A 22317-nucleotide genomic window follows, 5' to 3' on the forward strand; every position below is an offset into this window, starting at 1 on the left:
TTCCACTTGTCACTTTTTTCCAGGATGATGAGGAACTGTGGTTTGGTCAGCAAGCCAGCTACAAATCTACCTAACAATTACCTTGGCCAGTCCACATTTTACTGTTTCTATAAGAAACAGTAACAAAGAATAGCATAATTCATGCAGCTTATCTATGCTAAATATGGAGATGGAGATATGGAGCCAACTATTTCTCAGAAGCAGAGCTAATTTGCATGGTTTACCTTGAGAAAAAAAGTTGGGTGATAATTCAGAGTACATTTGGTTTGTCAGGTGACAGATCAACCCTAAAGATAGAAGTACCTACAATACTTACTCACTGCCATATTTAGCACTAGATGATCTTTTCTTCCCATGTCTGTCATGATGCTCATCCAACTTTTCTACAACAGATATTATTTGCTGAAGTGTTTGAAAAGTTGCTACTGAGTCCTCAATTTTGAAATTAGAATAGTCATCCGGTTCCTTCCGCGGACCTTGATAGACTGCTATACTTCCACAAGCCTCTAAAAATAAGTACGTACAAGCAACAGTATTAGGGAGGCCTTAATTTTTATTTAACAAAACCTGTATTCTTCTACATGTTCAGAAGCAGATGTGTATGTAACAGAAAATGTTTAAAAAATAATAAGAAGAAAAAAACCTACTTTACGGGACACAAAAGGAATCTATTTGCCACTTGTTCTATAACCAATTCTCATAAACTTAACAATTTACTAAATAATGTTTTTTTCCTCCAACACTACTATTTCTAAGAAGTCAGCACTACTTGAATTAGTATATCTGTACCTTCCATCTTTTGCAGCTTTGGCATGTTGATAGCAAAAAGGGAATAGATTCTCTCCGCTTCTCGATCCCCATCAATCTCTATTTGGATGTCATTAGGCACACCTCTGCAATTAAAAGTTTATAAACTATATACATATATCTCCACCCTTCACTGTATGTTATCTAAAGCAGTTTAACACATGCATCTGGCTCGCACCATCAATGGTATCAATTTTCCCGATTACAATGTTGCCTGTTCCTTCCACCTGCTATCTGTGAACTCAAGGACTGGAATATTTTTCTGTCTATAAGACGCCCCCATGTACAAGACTATTTTGGAAGACTCCGATTTAAGAAAATGGAGGGGGGAGCTATCTGTGTATAAGACGCCCCCAAATTTTGGACATTATTTTTTAGGGAAAAAACCTAGTCTTATACACGGAAAAATACGGTATCATATAGGAAGCACACATCTCTCTAGCTACAAATCCTAGGTTAACTGCACAGGTCGATACTCTCAGTTGTGTTCTAGAGAAGGCCTGGGCAAGAAACTCACTGTTCTAACACTGCTTCTGATTGACTACAGCAAATCTCATTAATAGGTAGGCGGATGCAGAAAAATAACTTTTCATATATATTCACAAGGATTATCTACAACGTAGCCTCACTTCCCTCCCACTCTTCATGGTAAGGAGGTTGTAGCCTGGACCTCATGGGTGTCTGGACTCTGGTAAAGAGTACCCTTTCTCCCCACTCTTATGCTTAGGCCCTAGTAGTAGTAGTTATTTGTAAATTAAGAACACCTTAAGACCAGGCCAGCTGCCTAAAAAAAATAATCTCAGGCCAATTAACAGTTGAAATTAATGAATCAAGCAATTCATCAAATTTGTATACACATGCGGTCAAGATTTCCAACATGAAAGGCTGAAGCAACCAGCATGCAGAAAAACTTGGGGTGTTTCTGGGAGACAATAAGCAAAACTGAGAAAGGATTCCAGCTGCTTATTGCCTGTTTTGGAACTTTTGTTAATCTGAACCATAACACTATGTGAGCATGCTTCACTTCTGCATGCTCCTTTCTTTTTCGACAGTGTGGCCACAAGGAGACAAGAAGCACCCACACTCCCTCTTTTAAAGTTACAAGAGTTTATTGTTACATCAGAAGACGGGAAGCTACTTTTAGTTTAAAACAAGAAGTGGGTGTTTCCAATCTCCTCTTTGGAGCTATGCTGGAGAAGAGGGGAAAGGGGAGTGTGTAAGTCCAAGGCTCACTTCTGCTTGTTAATGCAGCTTCATTCTATGGTTTAAGATCCAAAATCAGCCTTCAAATGTCTTCCAGATTAGCAGGAATCAAGGGAGAGATTGATGTGCTGCAGCAGCTATATCAGATTACAGCTGTACCTTGGAAGTCGAACGTAATCCGTTCCGAAAGTCTGTTCAACTTCCAAAATGTTCGGAAACCAAAGCGTGGCTTCTGATTGGCTGCAGAAAGCTTGTGCAGCCAATCAGAAGCCGCGGAAGCCCCATCGGAAGTTCAGGTTCCAAAGAACATTTGCAAATCGCAACACTCACTTCCGGGTTTACGGCGTTCGGGAGCCAAAATGTCCGAGTACCAAGGCATTTGGGACCCAAAGTACAACTGTACTTGTACAGGTAATCATCTGAAATGAGGAGAAGAAACCTTTTCCTTTGTATTCATAGGGCTACTCTAAAAAATGGCAACAGTGTTTCAAGCTCCCTGCTGCTGGCAAGGAAAATGCTGGGTGTTTGATGGTTACAAGTTACTATTCCCAAATGGAAGCCCCAAGAGCAATTCATACATCATAGGGACTATGACCCATGCAGTTTGGGTAACCAGATCTGATAGGTAGTGGGTGTTTAACTCTAGTGTCATGTTCTAATGATTTCCAATCAAGAATTATGACAAGCGGCCTTAAACATACGCACACTATTCTGCCTTTATGCCCCTTTGGGCAACAAACATGCCAGGGACTGACTGAAATTCCAGCAAAAGCAGGCAGAGACCAATCTTATTTCTATTTCCAAACATGTATACATCTTTCTTTGCAGATGTTACTTACACAGTGCATGGTGTGCAACCTTCTGTGTTCTCTGATGTAGCCTTACAGCAAAGCCAGTTTCCATTCAGAAAAGCAGACGGATGATAAACACTCAATCTGCTTTCGTTGTATCTGCTCTTCCTACAGAGAGCTTCTATCCACTCACTAGCCTCCACACAATTATTTGCTTGCACGTAGAGTGGCTTTTCAGCATGTATCACTTGAAACATCTGAGAAAGAAAGTATCCTTTTTATTCAGTAACCCCCAGTTTATTCACAGGACTTCAAATGACAACAAGCAGCACAAAATTCTCTTCATTTGCTGTTTTATTTAGCAACTTTGTGAATTTTCTATTTTATTGCTTAGTAGCAGGCCTGCAATCCTACACCCTTCATCAGCTTAGTTCTCTGGGCAGCCACATTGTTACTTATCATGACCTCCTTGTCCATCCCATCTTACATCATAAACCAAGAAACAGACTCAACAGTGGCAGCTGCTAGCACAACAGTCATGTGACTAGCAGAAGCCCCCTTCCTCATGTACTGCAAAAGCTGGATCTAACAGGCGCCTTGGGTGGGCAGAAGAGCTTGAACAGAATTAACGTATCATATACCCTACTTTCACAACAAAATGGCTTGCACAACAGCAACTCTCCTGCTTCTTGTGCTAACATTATGCTGGATCCTGCCCCTTATATTTCAAGCAGCAGCTCCTTCTGGAAAATAATTATTAATAGGAAGAATCAAAGCAGTATTCTCAACCAAAAACCTTAACATGAAAGAAAGTGCACCCCAAATTGAACTTGCATTGTGTTTATTAATGCCCTGTAGGCTTAAGGATGACATTGGTTGGATCGCATATATATATATATATATATATATATATATATATATATATATATATATATATATAATCATACAGTCCTCCAATAATGTATAAACTGGTCACTTTTTACTATACAGGCAAAAACCATTTTGAGTGGGGGTTACATTCCTGACCCCCACTCACCTTTCCGGCCTCTTCCAGGTTGTGGGTATGCTTGTGTGGTTGTGCACATATTGGACAAGAGTAAAATGGTCATTGCCTGTATTAATTTCCCTGCAATTGTTGTATGATATTTGCATATACGTTTTACTGATGAAGTATCAAGTTATCAGCAGATAAGGTAACTCTTTTGATATATGAGGACATTGTTAAGTTGTAATGTATTGACTGCATATATGAACGAAGTATTTGTGGGTAATGTTTTTCAACTACAGTGGTACCTCGGTTTAAGTACACAATTGGTTCCGGAAGTCTGTACTTAACCTGAAGCGTACTTAACCTGAAGCGAACTTAACCTGAAGCGAACTTTCCCATTGAAAGTAATGGAAAGTGGATTAATCCGTTCCAGATGGGTCCGTGGAGTACTTAAACTGAAAGTACTCAAACTGTGTTGTCCAGTATAAATCCAGGACAATTGGCTAGGCAGTGATATGGATTTATGTATCCATCCCCACATGTATGTGTGTGTATAGTTGGTGGACATTTGAGCAGAAATTTTGTTAACTGTAAGTGTAATAATTAATTAAGTTACCTAATTTATTAACTTAATAAATAAATAAATAAATTATTAAGTATGTGTAATAGATTATTGTATTTTAATGTTCTGTTGGAAGCCGCCCAGAGTGGCTGGGGAAACCCAGCCAGTTCTTCTTCTTGTTGTTGTTGTTGTTGTTGTTGTTATTAACAACTGCAGGATAACATATGTTTCAATTCATATTTTAGTAGATGCACATTGCCTGCTTAGACATCTTAACCACTATTTCTTATTTAGACCTCCTAAATCAGGCTTCCTCAACCTCAGCTCTCCAGATGTTTTGAGATTACAATTCCCATCATCCCTGACCACTGGTCCTGCTAGCTAGGGATCATGGGAGTTGTAGGCCAAAAACATCTGGAGGGCCAAGGCTGAGGAAGCCTGTCCTAAATCTATTAACTCAGGATGCTTTTCACGGTATTTTCCTCAATTATATGTTAAGTTCCATTTACAAGAATGGAGAAGCTCTGGCCTGTCCAGGCTAAATTTGACCTGGTATGGGTCCCAATTTGGCCAGTTTCCTCAAACTATGTTCAGCTGCCCCACAGCTGGATTCTTCTGTAGAAAGTTGATCATGCAGCTGATCCCTGCAGAAAGCAGGCTAGACATTACACACACACCCAATCAGCAGAAAGAGGATGATTTTGAGTCTGTTCATCAGTAGGGTGTCAAAGCATTGCACAATCATCATCTGATGTCATTGTTATTTCATTTAATTGACAGGATGGCAGCTCTGCGCAGCTCTCAAATTTGGCCAATGAGAGATAGGGGAGATAAGAATTTGGCCTGGCAGCCAGCTTAGGTTGCTCAGCCCTGATCTACAATATGGTTGTTAAATGTTTCAAAAAGATGAGGGCATTGCAAATAAATATAATAATTATATACTGTTATTTTCCAAGAACAAATGCCCTGGTACAAACAAGCCTGAGATACTATGTACTGTGGAGCAGTTAGCTTAAAAACTAAGTGTATTCTTAACTAATATTTCAAAACTAAATCCAGCTTACGTTTTTCCTGTTAAAGGCATTCTCATCAAGCTTTTCCACTGCAAGGATGTTTTTGATTGGAATGGTGTAAATAGGATCTTTATCTGCGTAAATAAGAATGAGTAAATTGGTACAAACTAGAAAAGAAAACTATTGATTAGGATAATGCTGGAGACAAAATCTTAGTAGAATTTGGAATTGAACTCTAGCATTCCATTTTTCATTTCCTATGGAGCAAGTGCAGTAGAAAAACCATATGCCTGCCAACTCTATTATGGCTAACACATATATGCAAGTGCCTCTGTTAGGTAAGAAAGTAAGCAGGCTTGGATAGGGCTTTTTTGCAGCCAGAACTCACAAGAACGCTGTTCCGGCACCTCTCAGGAGGGCACCATTGCCATCATAAGAGAACAAGGGAGGTGTTCATGATGAGTTCTGGCACCTCTTTTTTCTGGGCTTGGAAATAGGAGTTGGAATTTTAAAATACCTTCAAAATATAGAAGACAACATATTTTTACTACTTCATAGAACTTTGAACAAAAACAGGATTCCGATTCAATGAACTTTAATTACCATAACAAAAGAACGAAGTCTGCACTATAAACAGACCACATTCTGTACTTAAAATGCTGAAGTTGCAAATAAGCAGCACTAATACCTTGTTGCTTATGATAAGTGAGCTCTCTATCTGTCAAACAGAACCAACGCTTTTTGAAATTCTTTTTCCCAATACGTGTTCTTCCTTGTGCTCTTTTATACATTTCCCTGTGAACAGAATACAAAGGATTATTAAGCAGAAGCCTTCAAAATGCTCCCCATAAACAGAGTTCCCAGTTGCACTTACACACAGGTCCTTCAATCTGCCTGCTCATTGTGCAAAAAATTACCTATCCAAACAATTATGCGCAAACCACTCCACAGATTCAGATATCCAAACATCCGAAGTTTGCCAATTTCCTTACTTGTTTGTGCTTTGGTGGTTGGCAGCAGTCATTTGGGAGCAGAAACCATGCAGGAAGCAAGCTCAGACAAATCAGAGAGCAGGAGAAATTGAGCAAATCAGGGAGCAGGAGAGACTGAACTAATCAATTTTTTCCCTTTTCTGTCTTTTACTGGTGGGCTGCAGTAATTTCAAGAAGATACCATGAAGAGAGTTGGGACAAATCCTCCAATTAGAAATGTTCCCATAGGAATTAATGGAAATTGTGGACTCCTTTAACAAAAGCTCACCTAACAAACAATTTTCAGGGAACGCATTGTATTTGGTAAGGGGACCTGCATGTCCTTACAAGCAATATAATAAAAAATAATTTTGTTATTTATACCACGCCCAACTGCCAGGGTCTCCCCAGCCTCTATGGGTGGCTTGCAGCATGTATCAAAATAATAAAACATGAAACAGTAAAAACTTCCCAATACAGGGCTGCCTTCAGATGTCTCCTAAAAGTTATGTAGTTCTTTATCTCCTTGACAGGGAGGGTGTTCCACAGGGAGGGCGCCACTACTGAGAAGGCCCTTTGCCTGGTTCCCTGTAACTTTGCTTCTCGCAGTGAGAGAACCAGCAGAAGACCTTCAGAGGAGGACCTCAGTGTCTGGGCTGAACAATGGGGGTGGAGACGCTCCGTCAGGTATACTGGGCCGAGGCCGTTTAGGGCTTTAAAGGTCAGCAGCAACACTTTGAATCTGCCCTGGACACAGAATTGGCCTGCGCCTCCGGGGACAGCTGTGAGTCCAAAATGACTCCCAGGCTGTGGACCTGGTCCTGAATGGAGTCCCACACACCTGCCTGTGCCCTGTCCCCCCGAAACAGTACTTCTGTCTTGTCAGGATTCAACCTCAGTCTGTTATATAGTTATAACACTAAGTGGACCACCATTTCTTTGACATAAATTGAACAATTTATAGTAGAATATGAGACTTTAGTAGGATACAAAGTTGAATAAAAAAACCCAGAACTATTAGGAATATAATTTAGAATCCAAAAAGTCTATAAAAAGAAAAAAAAATCCTGTTTTTTCTTATTTATTTAATGATTGGTGAAAAAAGAACATACATAATTTATTTGGTTATGCTGACAGCAGCAAGAATAATATACAGAAATAAAATGAGACTACACGTGATACCAACTGCAAGTGAATGAACTGATAAAATGTGGGGATTTGCACTAATGGAAACTGGTATATTAAATAAGGAAGGGAGACAACAGCAGAATATTTTAAAATAAAAACTGAAGTCCTTGACTGATAGTATAAAGAGGTCTTTCAATATCCAATAATAAAGGGTGTTTTATGTTACATTGAATTATAAACCTTTAACCTTTGTATAACAAGTAATGCAAGGATATCTTAAGACACTAGATTTTGAGTTTAAGGGTAGGATTCATCTAATGAAACCACTGTGCTTCCCCCTGCACTTCTCCCCACATCTCCCATAATTAGTTATGGGGTCAAGAGAACCCCAGAACAACATGCAGAGGGAGGAGAGACTGTTCTGTCTAGCAAGCTGAAATACTTGTGCAGACAAAATGTTCATCATAGCACAACACTGAATTCTACCCACTGGTATGGAATTATAGTAAGCATATATATTAAAATATGTAAATATTTATAATGGTATAAAGGGGAAGTTTATAATGTATTCAAGCAAAACACTTGTCAGTATACAGCACTTTGTACTTCTGTTACCCTTCTTTTAGATGAATCGACTCGCTCATGACACTTGGCTCTTTACTTTCAGTAGATGATACCTCATCTAAAAACTAAAAGATAGAGAACATGTTAAAATAATGTGAATTGTTTTCCATACATAACTGTAGAAGCTGTTTAAAAAATCAATATACATGAAATTTGAGGCAGATGCTGATGGACGGAGGGAGGGGAGAAAAGAACTCTGGGAGGCAGGCACAGTCCCCTCCGGCTTTTCTCTCTGGCCCAACAGATAATATCGTTTCCCCCCAAGCTTTCACTGATCTTTCTTTAAGTTAAGTTCTACTTTCAAATAGAAGAAAGTACGGTAGAACATGGAGACCATGTTAAAATAATGTGAATTTTTTTCCACACTTAACTGTAGAAATTTTGTAAAAGCTTTTTAAAAAATCAATATACATGACGTCTAAGCTAATCAAAGTTAATTTACAGTTCTAAGAAGTTGTTTCTGCATTTTACCTTCACATTTGATCTAAAATATTGCATCTTAAAAACATTTCTGCCATTGTACTTTAGCAAAACAAGTGTGCACGTGAGGGGTAAAGGGTGGCATGGCGCAGTAAACAGAGGATTAGACTTGTACCAGGAAGATCTGGGTTCAAACCACTACCCAGCTGTGAGCAACTGATTCGGCCATCTATTGATCTAACCTACCTCACAGTGCTGTTGTGTGAATAAAAAGGGGTAGCCTCCAAGTACAGTTCCTGACATCCTTGGAGGAATGCAAGGAAAAAAATGGAAGCATACTTTAACTAAAATGGTATGTGTAAATATATAAAATACCTTTTTGACAGCTTCAATATATGCCTCTTCCTGAAACATTTTGAAAAATTCACACATAAATGTCTCCTTGAAGCTTGACTAAAAGAGAGAAAATTGAAGTGAGTAAACCTTAGCAATTGAGATACCAGAAGCAAAACAAAAGAATAAATCATCAGGTACTTACTAGCTTGCTTTTGGACAAACTTCCCCAGCTCCCCAGTGTCTGAATGGCTTTTGATATAAGGGTTAATGTTCTAGATGTCTGTGCATCCTAAAAGAAACATATAAGAAACAGGTAAAATTGCCATTTTACTGGTGTCATAGTATTGTTTTAGCCCCCTGCTAAAAACTCCCCCCCCAGGCAAGCCAACCCAGACATGCACATGTGACATGTATTTTAATATGCGAATTTATAATGTAAACATTTTTTAAAAACTGATTTGATTTACATTTTGAATCTTGGGTCACCTTGTTTTTAACATCTGATTCTATTATTTTTAATTCATATTTTATGTAAAGCACTTAGAAACTTGATTAAATTGTATATAAATCTTGTTAAATAAATAATAGTATTACAATTAAAGAACATCTACCAAGTATTTTACTGCACAGCCGCCACATAGCAGCTTTCATATAAGCATCACAAAGATGGACACAGCATGAAGCAGTGCTTTACAGACTCCAACAAAGTTTCATGAGCCTTTGATACAAGCAGAAGCCCTTATTAATAGAAGTGGCACAGCATGGGGGAAGGATATAATTTTTGCAAATGCTCCTGCAGCTCCTCCTTGTGCACCCCCCATACTGTTCTGGAAGGTCTTCAATCATTCAGAGTGGATTTGTTTGGGAGGATGCGAGGACCAGGTGAAAATGTCCCCCCTCCGTTACTGCGCAATGAGAGTGTTATTTAAGTGAGCAGAAATCCCCTTAACATCTTACATTATAAATTCTGGTTCTACAGTTTGATATGTCTCCACCAGACAAAAAGAGCTTTATTGCTTAAAAGGAGCCAAGCTTTTACAGAGAAATTCCTACTTCATTTATTTATCAAAATGCATTTAAAAGATGTATATACCAGTTCATTGCAAGAAAACCTTTAAGTCTTTTATATAAGTAACCATATTTAAGATGTTAAACATTTGTGCTAACTTTACAATACACAGACCAATATGATCTGACACTTAAACATTTCACTTATTTGAATATTTAAAGGCTATGCCCTAACATAATATTTGAATCAGAGACTGAGCAATATGGTTTTGCTCCAATTCATGTAACTAGCTGAATATTTATTTTGTAGCAGAATAGCATCTTGAATTAAATCTGACATTTCTATTAATGCCCCTTCTGAAATTGTGATATATGGTCCCCAATATAACGACTGGATACTACATGAAGGAATGTATTCTAACCTCACCAAACCACATAGTTACCTAAGGACACAGTGGTGCCACTTCTATGACATTAAGTCTGTCCTCTCTCGCTAACAAGGATCAGAATCCTAAGAGGAGGTATGAGTGAGAGGGAGCAGTGACAGGCGAAAATGAGTACAGTGGATACATGGTGTGCTTGTAAGAAGTGTGGAGCATAGAAAGGACATTGCTCCAAGAACATGGAACCAGGAACTATATGCAGTGGTGCAGAAAATGTTTTGGAAAAAGGTTTTGTGTCGTAAGTTCATTAGTTACACTGAATGGATGCCAATTGCAAACACAGTATTAGGCAAGCTTGGCAGGTTCAAAGTTGTAAATAATGTTTTGCAGGTAATTAACACTAACATTGTCTTTAAATCTTTGTAAGTATTGCAAGAAAAATGTCTACATAACAATACATATTAAGTGTGCCTTAATTTCTCCCCTCAAATATTTGTGGTCAAATGGTTGGTGGCATATTGGGGGGGGGGAGAGGAATGTTAACTTTTTTTGCTTTGTTTACTAAATTGCAAGTGAAACAAACACAATAAATTAGATCACTCTCTGAAGCATCAGAAAATGTTTCTGATGCAAGTTAGCCTATGCAACATGAATAGGAAAAACTTCCAATTCAAAGTTTTCCAGAAAACACATACCGGTAACTGATTACATGAACAGTAGCTACAGTAGCACTATTCAGTACCCTCTAATTAAGGAAGTACACTGCCATAAAGCAGAGATAGGCAACCTGCGGCCCACGGGGGTCATTTAACCAGCCCACGAGCTGCCCCCGAATCAAGCCCCCCACTTAGTGAGTCCCCGCGTGCTGTGCTAAACTGGTGCAGCAAAGTGCGGGGACTCGCTTCTGCGGGGCCGGAAATTGCATCTGCTGGAAATTGCAGGTGCACGCGCTCGTGCACGCGTGCAATCTGGCCCACGGAAGGATCTCCGCTGGAGTGAACCGGCCCAGGTGAGGTAAACCTTGCCGACCCCTGGCCATAAAGGGTATATTGATTTATAACAGCTTTTCCATATGTTTAACATCTTAGATCCAAGTAGTCCACTCCACTATGGAAAATTCATAAGCAATGTAACAAAACTGATGCCTTTGAATACTGTTGCTGGGACTCACAAATGGGAAAAAGGGTTTTCATGGGCTTCCCATATGCATCTGGTTAGTCACTGTGAGAACAGAACATTGATCTAGATGGGCCTTTGGCCTGATCCAGCAGGGCTATTTTTAAGTTCTTATAAGACAATCTATAAATGAACATCAATAACCCAAGAAAAGAAAGCTATTATTGTGGAATATTTTCTTTTTTGAGATGAGCAGTGCACAGTGCTTTTGGGGCCACTTTCTATGCTATGCTCTTCCTACACTGAAAACACTTCTGTAGGAAAAGTTACATAGAATGTTGCACATGATACCAAGCTATAACTGTCCCATTTGACATCCTGAACAACATTATCTACATATTGCCAGAATGTTAACAATATAGCTTTCTATACACCCCTTCAAGATAACCCAGACCTCTCTTTTAGGGCTTTCTGTCACTGTTTGAGATTACTTTGAAGTCAATAGAAAATGCAACCATATACCATAAAAGTGATCAGGGTGCCAGCCACCTACTCATTTCAATTTTCCAATAATTATTATTATTAATATTTAGGCATGGTAATAGCTCAGAACTGTAGGGGACTTGGAGACTATGTAGTTATCTAGAGCTTACTTAAACAAATTATATCCAGGAGGCCTAAAACTCACAGTTCAACTCTCCATTCACATTACAAATGCTAGGCTTATTTCTATACTTATCTTCCTAACAAATCTTGCCTAGAGAGTTTGGACAGAACATTATCAAAACTTACGGGATGATGAGGTCGTAAATGGAAAGTATGAGGCGATACTACAGCTACAGCAAAGAAACGAAGAAATATAAAGCTGCTCACTGCAGAATATTGTACATGAGGGTCATCTGCAGAGAAAAACCATGAAATGTAAGATGTATTACAAGTTGGTAGGAAATGAAGACAATGAAAAACTTTAGCAGGATAATGTCATTCGAAAAAGAAGTACTGTTCTTTGGCAGAATAAAGAACTAGCAAGTAGGATGAAATGAAAGTGTGGTTATGATGCAAGATGCTTTTGCCATTTGTTATAGGGCACAAATAAGAACTGTAACATGGTTGTACGTAAACTATCTCACTTCCTCCAGCACTACAGAGAGGAAATGGAAGGGTTTGAGTCTGTTTTCAGTTAATAATGGCTTATTATTGTGTATGAACTAAAAACTATACCAATTCTTCTCTATGTTTTATGAAAACAAGCCAGGATTTGAAGCTGGCTTGATTACTTCAACCATAATTAAGACTTTGGTTTGCTTCACAGCTTTGCTGGAGAAAAGGGAATGGGGAGCTCATAAATGCAAGGCCCATTAATGTAAATCAATCAGCCCCAGCCTGTATGACCAATGGTAAGAGACATTTACAGTTAGGAGCTCAACTTATTCGAACAGGTTCCTCATCCCTTATGTCAGGGGTGGCCAACTCCCAAGAGACTGTGATCTACTCACAGAGTTGGAAACTGGCAGTGATCTACCCCCTTTTTTGGGTTCAGGTCAAAGTTGTTTAGCTTTTTTTAGGAAGGAGGAAGGTCCATTTTGGGAGGGTTCAGGTCAATGTTGTTGAGTTTTTTCAGGGAGGAGGTAAAATGTTGAGCTTTTTTTTAGGGGAGCCACAGTTGTTCAGCTTATTTGAGGGGAGCCAATGATCTACCAACGATCTACCACAGACGTCCAGTGATCGGCCGGTAGAGCACGATCTACCTGTTGGACATGCCTGCCTTATGTAAACCATCGTTTATCATTATGTACAATTGAAGCCACTATTTATATTTTATATCAGATAAACTATACATTCTAATAGTTTTCTGAGAATACATATTTTACTCTATACCAAGAAGGCTATTTCACCATTTTTATGTTGGGGGAGATGTTGTATAGTATATGTATGTTCAATATAGAATAAGTATAAAGGTAAAGGGACCCTTGACCATTAGGTCCAGTCGTGACCGACTCTGGGGTTGCGGCGCTCATCTCACATTATTGGCTGAGGGAGCCGGCGTACAGCTTCCAGGTCATGTGGCCAGCATGACTAAGCCGTTTCTGGCGAACCAGAGCAGCACATGGAAACACCGTTTACCTTCCCGCTGTAGCGGTACCTATTTATCTACTTGCACTTGACGTGCTTTTGACCTGCTAGGTTGGCAGGAGCTGGGACCGAGCAATGAGAGCTCACCCCGTCACAGGGATTCGAACCGCCGACCTTCTGATCAGCAAGCCCTAGGCTCTGTGGTTTAACCCACAGTGCCACCCACGTCCCAGAATATGTATAACAACTTGCTATTCAAAGCTTCACACATTTTAACCAATAAGTAACACTAACAGATGCATGTCTATTTCAAAAGGTTGTCTAATGCAACATTTAAAAACACAATCTGTGTTTGTATTTTTCTCTTATATGTCTCTTATCTTGTGCTCCTTTCATACTGATGCTTTGGTATAATAAGCATGCAGTTCTGCTGATGCCAAATAGTATATAGTAATAAATACATATGCTTTGTACACAGCCTACAGAAAGCAGATCATGTTTACAATAAACATTTTTAAAGTCTATTGAAAATGTAAGTTGCAAATTCAGTCATTTCAGTTTCCTTATGAATGCTACTGGACAACTCTTTGAGAACACTTCTATGGACTTCAAGAAGGCTTACATAAGTTTCTAATTTAAAAAATTACACTTACTAGAAAATCTTTCAGCAGCCAAGCGCCTCAGAGAACAGAACACATCACACATTAATTTAGGGCAACTTATACTTGACTGTACAACTGTACTGAATACTTTGTCAACATAGAAGCGCAGATTTTCCTAGAAGGCAAACAAATTATTTCAGAAATCCATACTGTTTTATTCTATTGTCGAAGAAAAATCTAATACAAAATTCTAACATAACAATGGCAATCTTTTGGGAACAGAGACAAATGTAAATCATATGCTTTAAAGGTCAATAGAACACACTGGCATATGTACAGGTTATTCGCATCTTATGTGAGGATTACATTCTGGAGATATAGAGTGTAAAGCCAAAATAGAGTATAGTCAAAATAACCCTGTAGAAACTGGGAAATGCCCCATAAAAAGCACAGCACACGTTCTCCAAGGCCAGTCTTGCTCTCTCCCCTCCCACGCTCTCCCACAGCAACTTGTACTCTACCTCTGCATGATCTCCAAGGTGAGTGCAATGATGGGTGGGATTGCCTATGTCCCCCCCCCCTGCCAGATGCCCACCCCTTTTGATTTATTTTTTTCGGCCAAGCACATAAAGTTCAAATTATGTATGTAAAACACACATAATTTGCGAGTTACCTGCATACATAGTTACACAATAGAAAAGTGCACTGACATCTTCTACTTTCACTGCTGCCAATGGTACAAGCTAGCCAAAAGACAGTCCATATATCACTACCAACACATACTGTTAATAATTAGAAACATAGCAATTTTATGGTGCAAAGTAGCTTACAAATTCTATATTTATTGCAGCACACTAATACTTTTATTTTAACAAAGAGAAACCTGATACTTAATAGCAACAACTCTCAAGGCTACCATCATGGGTCCAGGTTTTGATCCCAACAATGGAAGGTGCATGTTCAGTATTATTAACTGAATTATCAACTGATTTACAGTAGTACTTATTTATACTGAAGTCTACATAATGGAAGTTATACAGAGAACATTGGTAACTGGAAGCCAACACAAGTGGAAGAATTACACTCAGATTCTAAGCAATTTTGCTTGATGTTGAAATTTAGCATGGCTAACAATTATCACTCCAAAAATTGATTATACACTAGCTCAGGGGTGGGGAACCTTTTGCAGCCCAAGGCTGCAATTCTGGCAACCTTCTAGGTCTCATATGCCAGTGGTAGGAGATGCTGGAGGCAAAAATGGACAAATCAATTAATGTAAATTTTACCTTTATACAGCAGACTGTTTTACACACCTCTGTCCTCCATTAAGAAAAGCAAGAGGCATTATCGAAGTTCAATAACACATTCCAGCCAGGCAAAAACACTCAAAGAGCACAAAGAAGGGCCAATAGGGGTGTAGCAGAGAAGAGTCCAGAGGTTGAGACAGAGAGGCTTAAGAGTGCTGCCTCAGGGCCAGACCTGAGGCTCCCCACCTCTGCACTAGGTCCTTGAATATAAGCTGAACAAAATCACTTAAACACACCTGGTGTATTTCAACATTATCAGCTTCTTTCAGTTTCAAAGGATCAATTTCACAAGGTTTGGGATTATCACATATCTGAAAACAGGAGTAAAATTTTAGTCAGTTATATCAGGACAGGGCAATATTCAGGTCTGTTCTCCTTTACTGAGCCAGAGGTAAGAAGATGGGCAAAACCCATCAATGTTCCCCAGAAGCTGCCTGTAAGCATACTGCAAACTTTTGAAAAAAGAATGGCCACTACATGTTTAAGTTTCTAGTGGCTGCACTAACACCTCAAAACCATGCATCCTCAAGGAGGAAGGTACCTTGATTTCCCTCATTTTCTTTTCTTCCAATCTTCCTTAATATGCTGAAAAGGTGCACCCACAGTAGCAATCTAGTAAATTAATGGCAACATTGTGGATAAGTGTTTTATTACCCCCCTCCCCTCATGATCCTGGAGATTGGATTTCAGGCTAGCCCAGATGAAGAAGTTTTATGTATATCAACTGTTAAGAACACACATCAGCTGTTTCCTTCCTGTAGCTGACTTATATGAATAGGATCAGCACTACATAGGCACAGGTGCACGTACACATACATGGATGATACTGAAGAGATCACTTCCAGTACATTTAGGTATGAGTTGTCTTAGGCAACTTCATTCCTATAGCAGTAGTATTCTTGCTGTTGAGAAACATGTCTGCACACTGTATGTATTTAAGGGACACAGCATGCAGATTACAATCATATGGAAAGCCACCACACTTGTCTGGAAGCTGCAGAGAATTTCCATAATATGTGTAGTGGAACCCTTATACACTTTACAAGAGTCACGATAACCCGCCATGCAGATGTTTTGTGGCAAGCGGGAACTGTATTATGTGGTCCTTGGTTAAAAAAAAAGTGCAGTTTTGTTGTGCACTGGCTGATATCTAAGAAACAACTCTGCACTGAGTCACTGGTTAATAAAGCTGGAAGCAGTACAAAAATAAAAATTAACCAACCAGCTTTGTAAACCTTAATGCATGTTACAGTACCTCATCAAGAATTGGTTTTAATGTAACTTTCAGGTAGTGCTTTCCCACTATTTTCATCATTTCATCTAGGCATCGAGTAGCTAAAGAATTCCCTCTGAAGATTGTATTTGCTTCCCTGCAAAACAATATGAATCATTAAGAATTCAAGATGGAAGGAATGTATAAATCATAGCCTACGTTTTCTGTGAAAAGTTTCTGACAATCTAGCTCATATACAGATGGTATTCAGAAACCAGAGTTTAAAACATCTGCAATATCTGCAATATATTTAGCTAACTAAGATTAAATAGGTGTCTATGCCTACTGGAAGCCTAACTAGTTGTAAACTTTAAGTCATCCTTATAGAGCTGTAAAGAAAAATCTGCCCTAAGCAGACACCTATCCTATTCACAACTGACAGAAATCAAGACTAGGAAAGATATATTCAATGATTAAAGCGAACAGCTTTTAAAATGTAGAAGACACAAACCTATCATCCTAGGTACCTCTTTTTCAACCAGTTTGGTAGTATTGGTAGTGAACTGTCAACTAAACATCCCTAAACCTATCTTCAAAAACACATCTGAAAATGTCGATTCCTTTACATAAGTACATCCCTATTTGACAAAAGGACGAACTGTCCTTTCTTCTGGTTCTATCTACAAGTAGAATGTTGTGCTGTGTCATTAGATATTTATTCAAAAAGAGTCAAAGCAGAGCTAGCAATTTAGTCAATAATGAAGGTTCAGCAAGTTATCCACAGTAATGGGATCACAAAGACACACACCTAAGTTTAGTCTGCCACCTGAGTTCCACTATAAGAGGTCCACAAATTATGGCTAACCTTAGTGACCAGTAAAATCTGTGCTCACCCTGAGACCAGGAGAGGGGTGACATATTGTTTTTGAGGCCATACTGATCTTCCAAGAAGTTCCCAAGTGCTCTACACTGATAGGGCAGTGAGGGGGAACAGTGTCTGGCAGACACTCCCTGCCCTTCCTCAGGTTCAGGAGATCAATGGACCTTGCCAGAATTTTAGTTCAGTTTAGTTCTACTGTAGTTCTTATTTAAATTTACTCATTTCATAAAAATTATACTGCTTGATTATAGAATACTGTATAGAAAACCTCAAGGTGGTTTACAAAATTTCTTGGGATATTGGGGACCGATGTATAGCAGAGGTGGTTTCATTTGTGGACCCCTGTCAAGCATGCATTTTGCATTACCATCAAGCAACTTGTTTGATACCTTTTGCTAAGGTAGTTTGAAGCAGCAAATTTTACAAGTTTTACATGCTTACTATTATTACAATTTATACCTGCCCTTCACCCAAGGCCCCAGGGGCAGGTTACAACAATTAAAACACAATATTTAAAACAGTTTAAAACATCATAAAATTACAGAAATATGCACTTTTCATGGACACCAATACTGGGAGGAGGGAGAAAAGAGGGAAAATGAAATACTTACTGGGTATCCGTCAATTCTAACTCTGCCACTGCAGTGATAAATTGTACTAGTTTATGATGATGTAGCAACAACCTTACAAGAGGCAAAATGGCATCATATTTATCTCGACATATTTCAGCCAAAATGTAAGCAGAAGAAGCAGAAATAGGCTATAAAAAGGGGAAAATATAACTGAAATAAGTACCAGTTATACCAAATGGAAAGCCAACAGAACCACCAGAATTTGAATCAATTCCAAAATGTAGACCTATAATGTTCTAAATTCGCCCTGGATTATGCATGCCTAGAACATTTTCTTTGAACTGCAATTCTCAAGCCAGCCACATCAAATAGCTTTTGAAATGCCACCTTTTCATGATACAGGGAGTGGCTTTTAAAAATAGTTAAATACTCTCATGGTTGCTCTACAAGAGCATTTAACTATTTTTAAAAAGTAACAGTGTTACCCATAACTACACATAGTAGTATAAGTAAAATAATTATAAGTACTTATAAGTAACAGTATTCTCTCTCTCTCTCTCTCTCTCTCTCTCTCTCTCTCTCTCTCTCTCTCTCACACACACACACACACACACGACTGCAGTGACAAATCTGGGTATCCTTTTAAAGCCATGCAAGGTAGAATTGTGACACTGGCCAAGAGGCAAATATGATATGGTATAACTTGCTCTTAAATTATTAAACAGTCCCCAAAGCAGGTTACCTCAACTTCTGATGACTTTAGCAGCAAGTTTCTGAGGGAAGCATAGTAATGTGATGGAAGCACATAGTCTTCAGCATAACATATATTCAGTCTAAGTGATCCATGATCATCAGTTTTGGATGCCTTATTTCCATTGTCTCTTGGCTGTAGAAGGTACCTTAAAAAAAGAAAATCCAAGTGACAGATTCATTTTGCATTTTATTTATAGTTCAAGTAAAGTTAGGTCTAGAATAAAGCAGTAATAACCTTGTCCTTTCCTTCTTTCCTTTTATTTTAACTAACTTGAATTTGCTTATTAAGATAATTTTTTTACTTTTCTAATTAATACTGAAGTACACCAAGCATTTACTTGCATCAACTATTATTTTAAGCGCTACCACTTTTAGATGTGGAGTTTGTGCTTGATGTAAGCAAGTCAAGATCTAAATGTATTAATATATTTGAAATACATATGATTAACTGGCATTTATTTACTTGCATGTTTTTAAAACAGCCTGCCATCAAAAGTGTGTGCAGAAAAAGGAAATACATAACATAAAAACAATATTCAGATGATCACAATACTAGCAATGGATAAGAAAAAAAATGGAACAAATTTGAGAATGCCTGGGTGATGAGCAAAATTTTCTACACTTGTCAAAACCCAAGATGGTAGGTGCATCCCTTATGCCTAGGGGGTGGGAGATCCAAAAAGCTGGCACTACCATGTTAAAAATCTTGTTGGACTACAGGGATTTGTGGAACCACCCACAGGGCCTCATCAGAAGACTCTAGTGATCAGGCAGGGAGACAGAGAGAGAGGTGGTCTCTCAGGTAAACTGATCCCAAGCTGTACAGGGGCTTCTATAGCAATAGTGAAATTTAAATTTGGCCTAGTAGAATGCTGTGAGGCAGTGCAATGCCTAGAAGAATAATGTCAAGTACGATTCTCCAGGAAACAACTGGTAGCACAACTGTTTCCAGTTACAAACACTTTAATACAGTCATACAGATAACAAAACCTATCCTTTTGTTTTAACTATGTCACAAGCTGCCTTTTGCCTAGTTTTCTTACCATGCTTGGAAGGAATCACTTCCTAACACCTTGACAGGAATCTTGATTTCTCCTAGGAAAAGGTCTTGTACCAAGTTACCATTGTTCCATAAATCAATTCTGAAAGTTAAATAATAGTTAACCATTTTGTGTCATAATCATTTTTCATATAACTGTATGAATAATCACAGAGATAGCTGTCATTATCATCACATTATCAACTGTCAACCACACCAATTCAGCATGCACACAAACCAAGTTTATAACCTCACACGCAATAGTTTAAGTTAAAGAGACGAAAAAGTGCCCTATTTCTATAAAAGGCAACCATGTCAGCATTTTGGTTAAATGTGTGGCTTTATCAATAAGATAAAAGCAATATTGGATGAACTGAGGCACTAAAAAAAAGAAAAGAAAGAGTGACATTACCATTTTCTTCTCAAGCATTTGCAGTTCTGTTTGCATTTACTGTATTAATATTCCTTTTTTGCTCTTTCTGACTAAACTGAAACACTTCAATGACACATGCATTGATTTTTATTTTTTAGTCCAAGCTCTTACAACCTAAAAAGCTGTAAGACTCCCAAAGGCATGCACTCTATGTGGGTTGTTGAGTCTTACCTCACTGACATTTCTGTTAAGACAGCACATATATTAAGAAGAAAAGAAATAAAATCCATTGTGTTGTGGCATGACTGATGTTCCCTTGCCTCCCTAAATGAGTTGCCTATTGTGATTTTCACTCAGATATTCCAAATTACCCTACCTATATAGTTCAAGCAAGTTAAGAAATAAACTATTCCTATCCTCAACTTTTCAGATGATAATTCTTTCTCCTTGGGTTTCATGTGGAGTTAAGATGAGGATAGGGACTCGGGTTTCCCCACTCCTTTCCTGCTCCCCTCCCAACCAGGGGAAAGCACTGAGCTGAGAGATAACTTTTTCCCATAGCAAAGAGAGCAGGGGAGCCCAATGCCAGCTACAGCATACAAAGAAATAAAACTTGTTTTAGTCAAGTAATACTGAATACACTACAATTTCAATTGCCATATAAAACAGGTAGTCCAATGTTCTTCTAAATTAACTGTTCAAGTTATGAAAGTAATTATCATGAGCTCTCTAAGGCTGTTTTAGACTTACACCCACCCTGCCTCCACCCAAAGTTGGATATTATTTATCTGGACAGCTTTCTGTAGTCCTTGAGTAACATTTTTATCTCTGTCATAAAAACCATTGACAGTTTTGTATAAAAAGGAATAATCGGTTTTAATATACTAAGGAATATACCTGACTTCCAGCTTCTCAATATCTTCTTCTTCCACCTGAAACTGTGATTTTTTGGTGTAACTACTGGACCTTGTTACCTGCAAGTAAAACTCATGTAAGTAAATTATTTCTCCTTTTGCATTTTGAAGTCTACCAATACCACACATTTACCACAAAAAGAATCAAAGTTATTCTAATATATCCCAAAACTGAGTGAAGAAACTCTTAATATATTTAGAAGGTTATAATTCTAATTGCCCTTATCTGCAATTTGGATCCGGCAAAATAAGGCACCAAGGATTAAACTCAAGGTCGAGAAGATAGTAAAGGATCCTTCCATCAGCTACCATATAAATTACCATCAGCAACAGTGTTTTGAAGGCTGCCCCATAGTCTTGATGCCTAAGGGTGTTTACTTTGCACTCCAAAGGTCAGAGAACTTTTTCCTCCCCTTGCACAGAATTCTAAATGGCAGAATAACTGCAGACATCAAACTGAAGCATGAAAGCAGAAAAGCAAAGGGTTACATTGTATGTTGCCATAGTTACCATTTTTGAACAGGATGAGAATAGCTAGTTCTCAAACTGATCCACTAGAAATGCTAAGGCTGGAGAGTTCCTGAATGAATCTTCAAGTGATTAAGGTCCCCAGAATCTGGAATGCATGCCACTTTCATCTTCCTCTGTCACCGGGTCAGAGAAATAAATTAAAATTTCCTCCGTAGGTCTACATAATTTATGGGTTGTATCCAACTAAGTAGACCCGCTAAAATTAATGGACCTAAGTTAGTCATATTCATTCATTTCAATGAGTCCAGGGCTAACACTGGATACAATCTTATGTATGTGCTGACATGCTGAGAATTTAAAATATGGGTGGGAATGATCACTGCCTCCTCCACCCACCAAAACCCAGCTCTAGCAATATGTGATGCATACAACAGTAGATAACTTGCAGGCATTAGCTCTGAAGAAAGAAGGGCTTGTTGTGGAGCTAGTGCTTCCACTCAACAGAAGCTTTGAAGGTGAAAGAAAGCTAACTCCTTCCTTTTCCTCCCAAACAACCCATGTCTGTTTGTCACAAACTGATCTTCTAACCAAACTGTTTTGGCTTTGGGGATGGAGGGCCCAAATTGCTGGTTAGCAGCTGGGATTTGAGAACTGACGGGAAGGAAAAGGGGAGAAACTCTGTTCCCTGGTAATCTTCTCTGTATCATTCCAATTTTAGTATATGTGCTGCCGAAGCGAGCACGGAGAAAACTCTGTTCCATCTTCCTTTT

The 22317-nt window shown here is 38.6% G+C and overlaps 1 protein-coding gene across 6 annotated transcripts in view; it reads right to left on the reverse strand.

Moving 5' to 3' along the window:
* RASA2 (RAS p21 protein activator 2) overlaps positions 1-22317 on the reverse strand; it is a 50596-nt gene that overhangs the window by 7060 nt on the left and 21219 nt on the right. For 2 of the 6 annotated variants that reach the window (XM_035132680.2, XM_060274499.1), the window contains exons 8-23: positions 21060-21136; positions 19794-19892; positions 18740-18896; positions 18037-18185; positions 16588-16702; positions 15569-15643; positions 14077-14200; positions 12143-12249; positions 9046-9132; positions 8883-8960; positions 8079-8152; positions 6053-6159; positions 5416-5498; positions 2850-3058; positions 790-893; positions 321-506 (exon numbers count right to left, since the gene is read on the reverse strand). In XM_035132680.2, the coding sequence (XP_034988571.1) occupies positions 321-506; positions 790-893; positions 2850-3058; positions 5416-5498; positions 6053-6159; positions 8079-8152; positions 8883-8960; positions 9046-9132; positions 12143-12249; positions 14077-14200; positions 15569-15643; positions 16588-16702; positions 18037-18185; positions 18740-18896; positions 19794-19892; positions 21060-21136 (1831 nt within the window). Of the gene's footprint in view, positions 1-316; positions 507-789; positions 894-2849; positions 3059-3748; positions 5882-6052; positions 6160-8078; positions 8153-8882; positions 8961-9045; positions 9133-12142; positions 12250-14076; positions 14201-15568; positions 15644-16587; positions 16703-18036; positions 18186-18739; positions 18897-19793; positions 19893-21059; positions 21137-22317 lie in introns of those variants that run through there. The other 4 variants (XM_035132681.2, XR_004693645.2, XM_060274500.1 and 1 more) reach the window with 4 other exon arrangements.

The sequence above is a fragment of the Zootoca vivipara genome, chromosome 5 (genome assembly GCF_963506605.1).
Source record: "Zootoca vivipara chromosome 5, rZooViv1.1, whole genome shotgun sequence".
Lineage (NCBI taxonomy): Eukaryota > Metazoa > Chordata > Lepidosauria > Squamata > Lacertidae > Zootoca > Zootoca vivipara.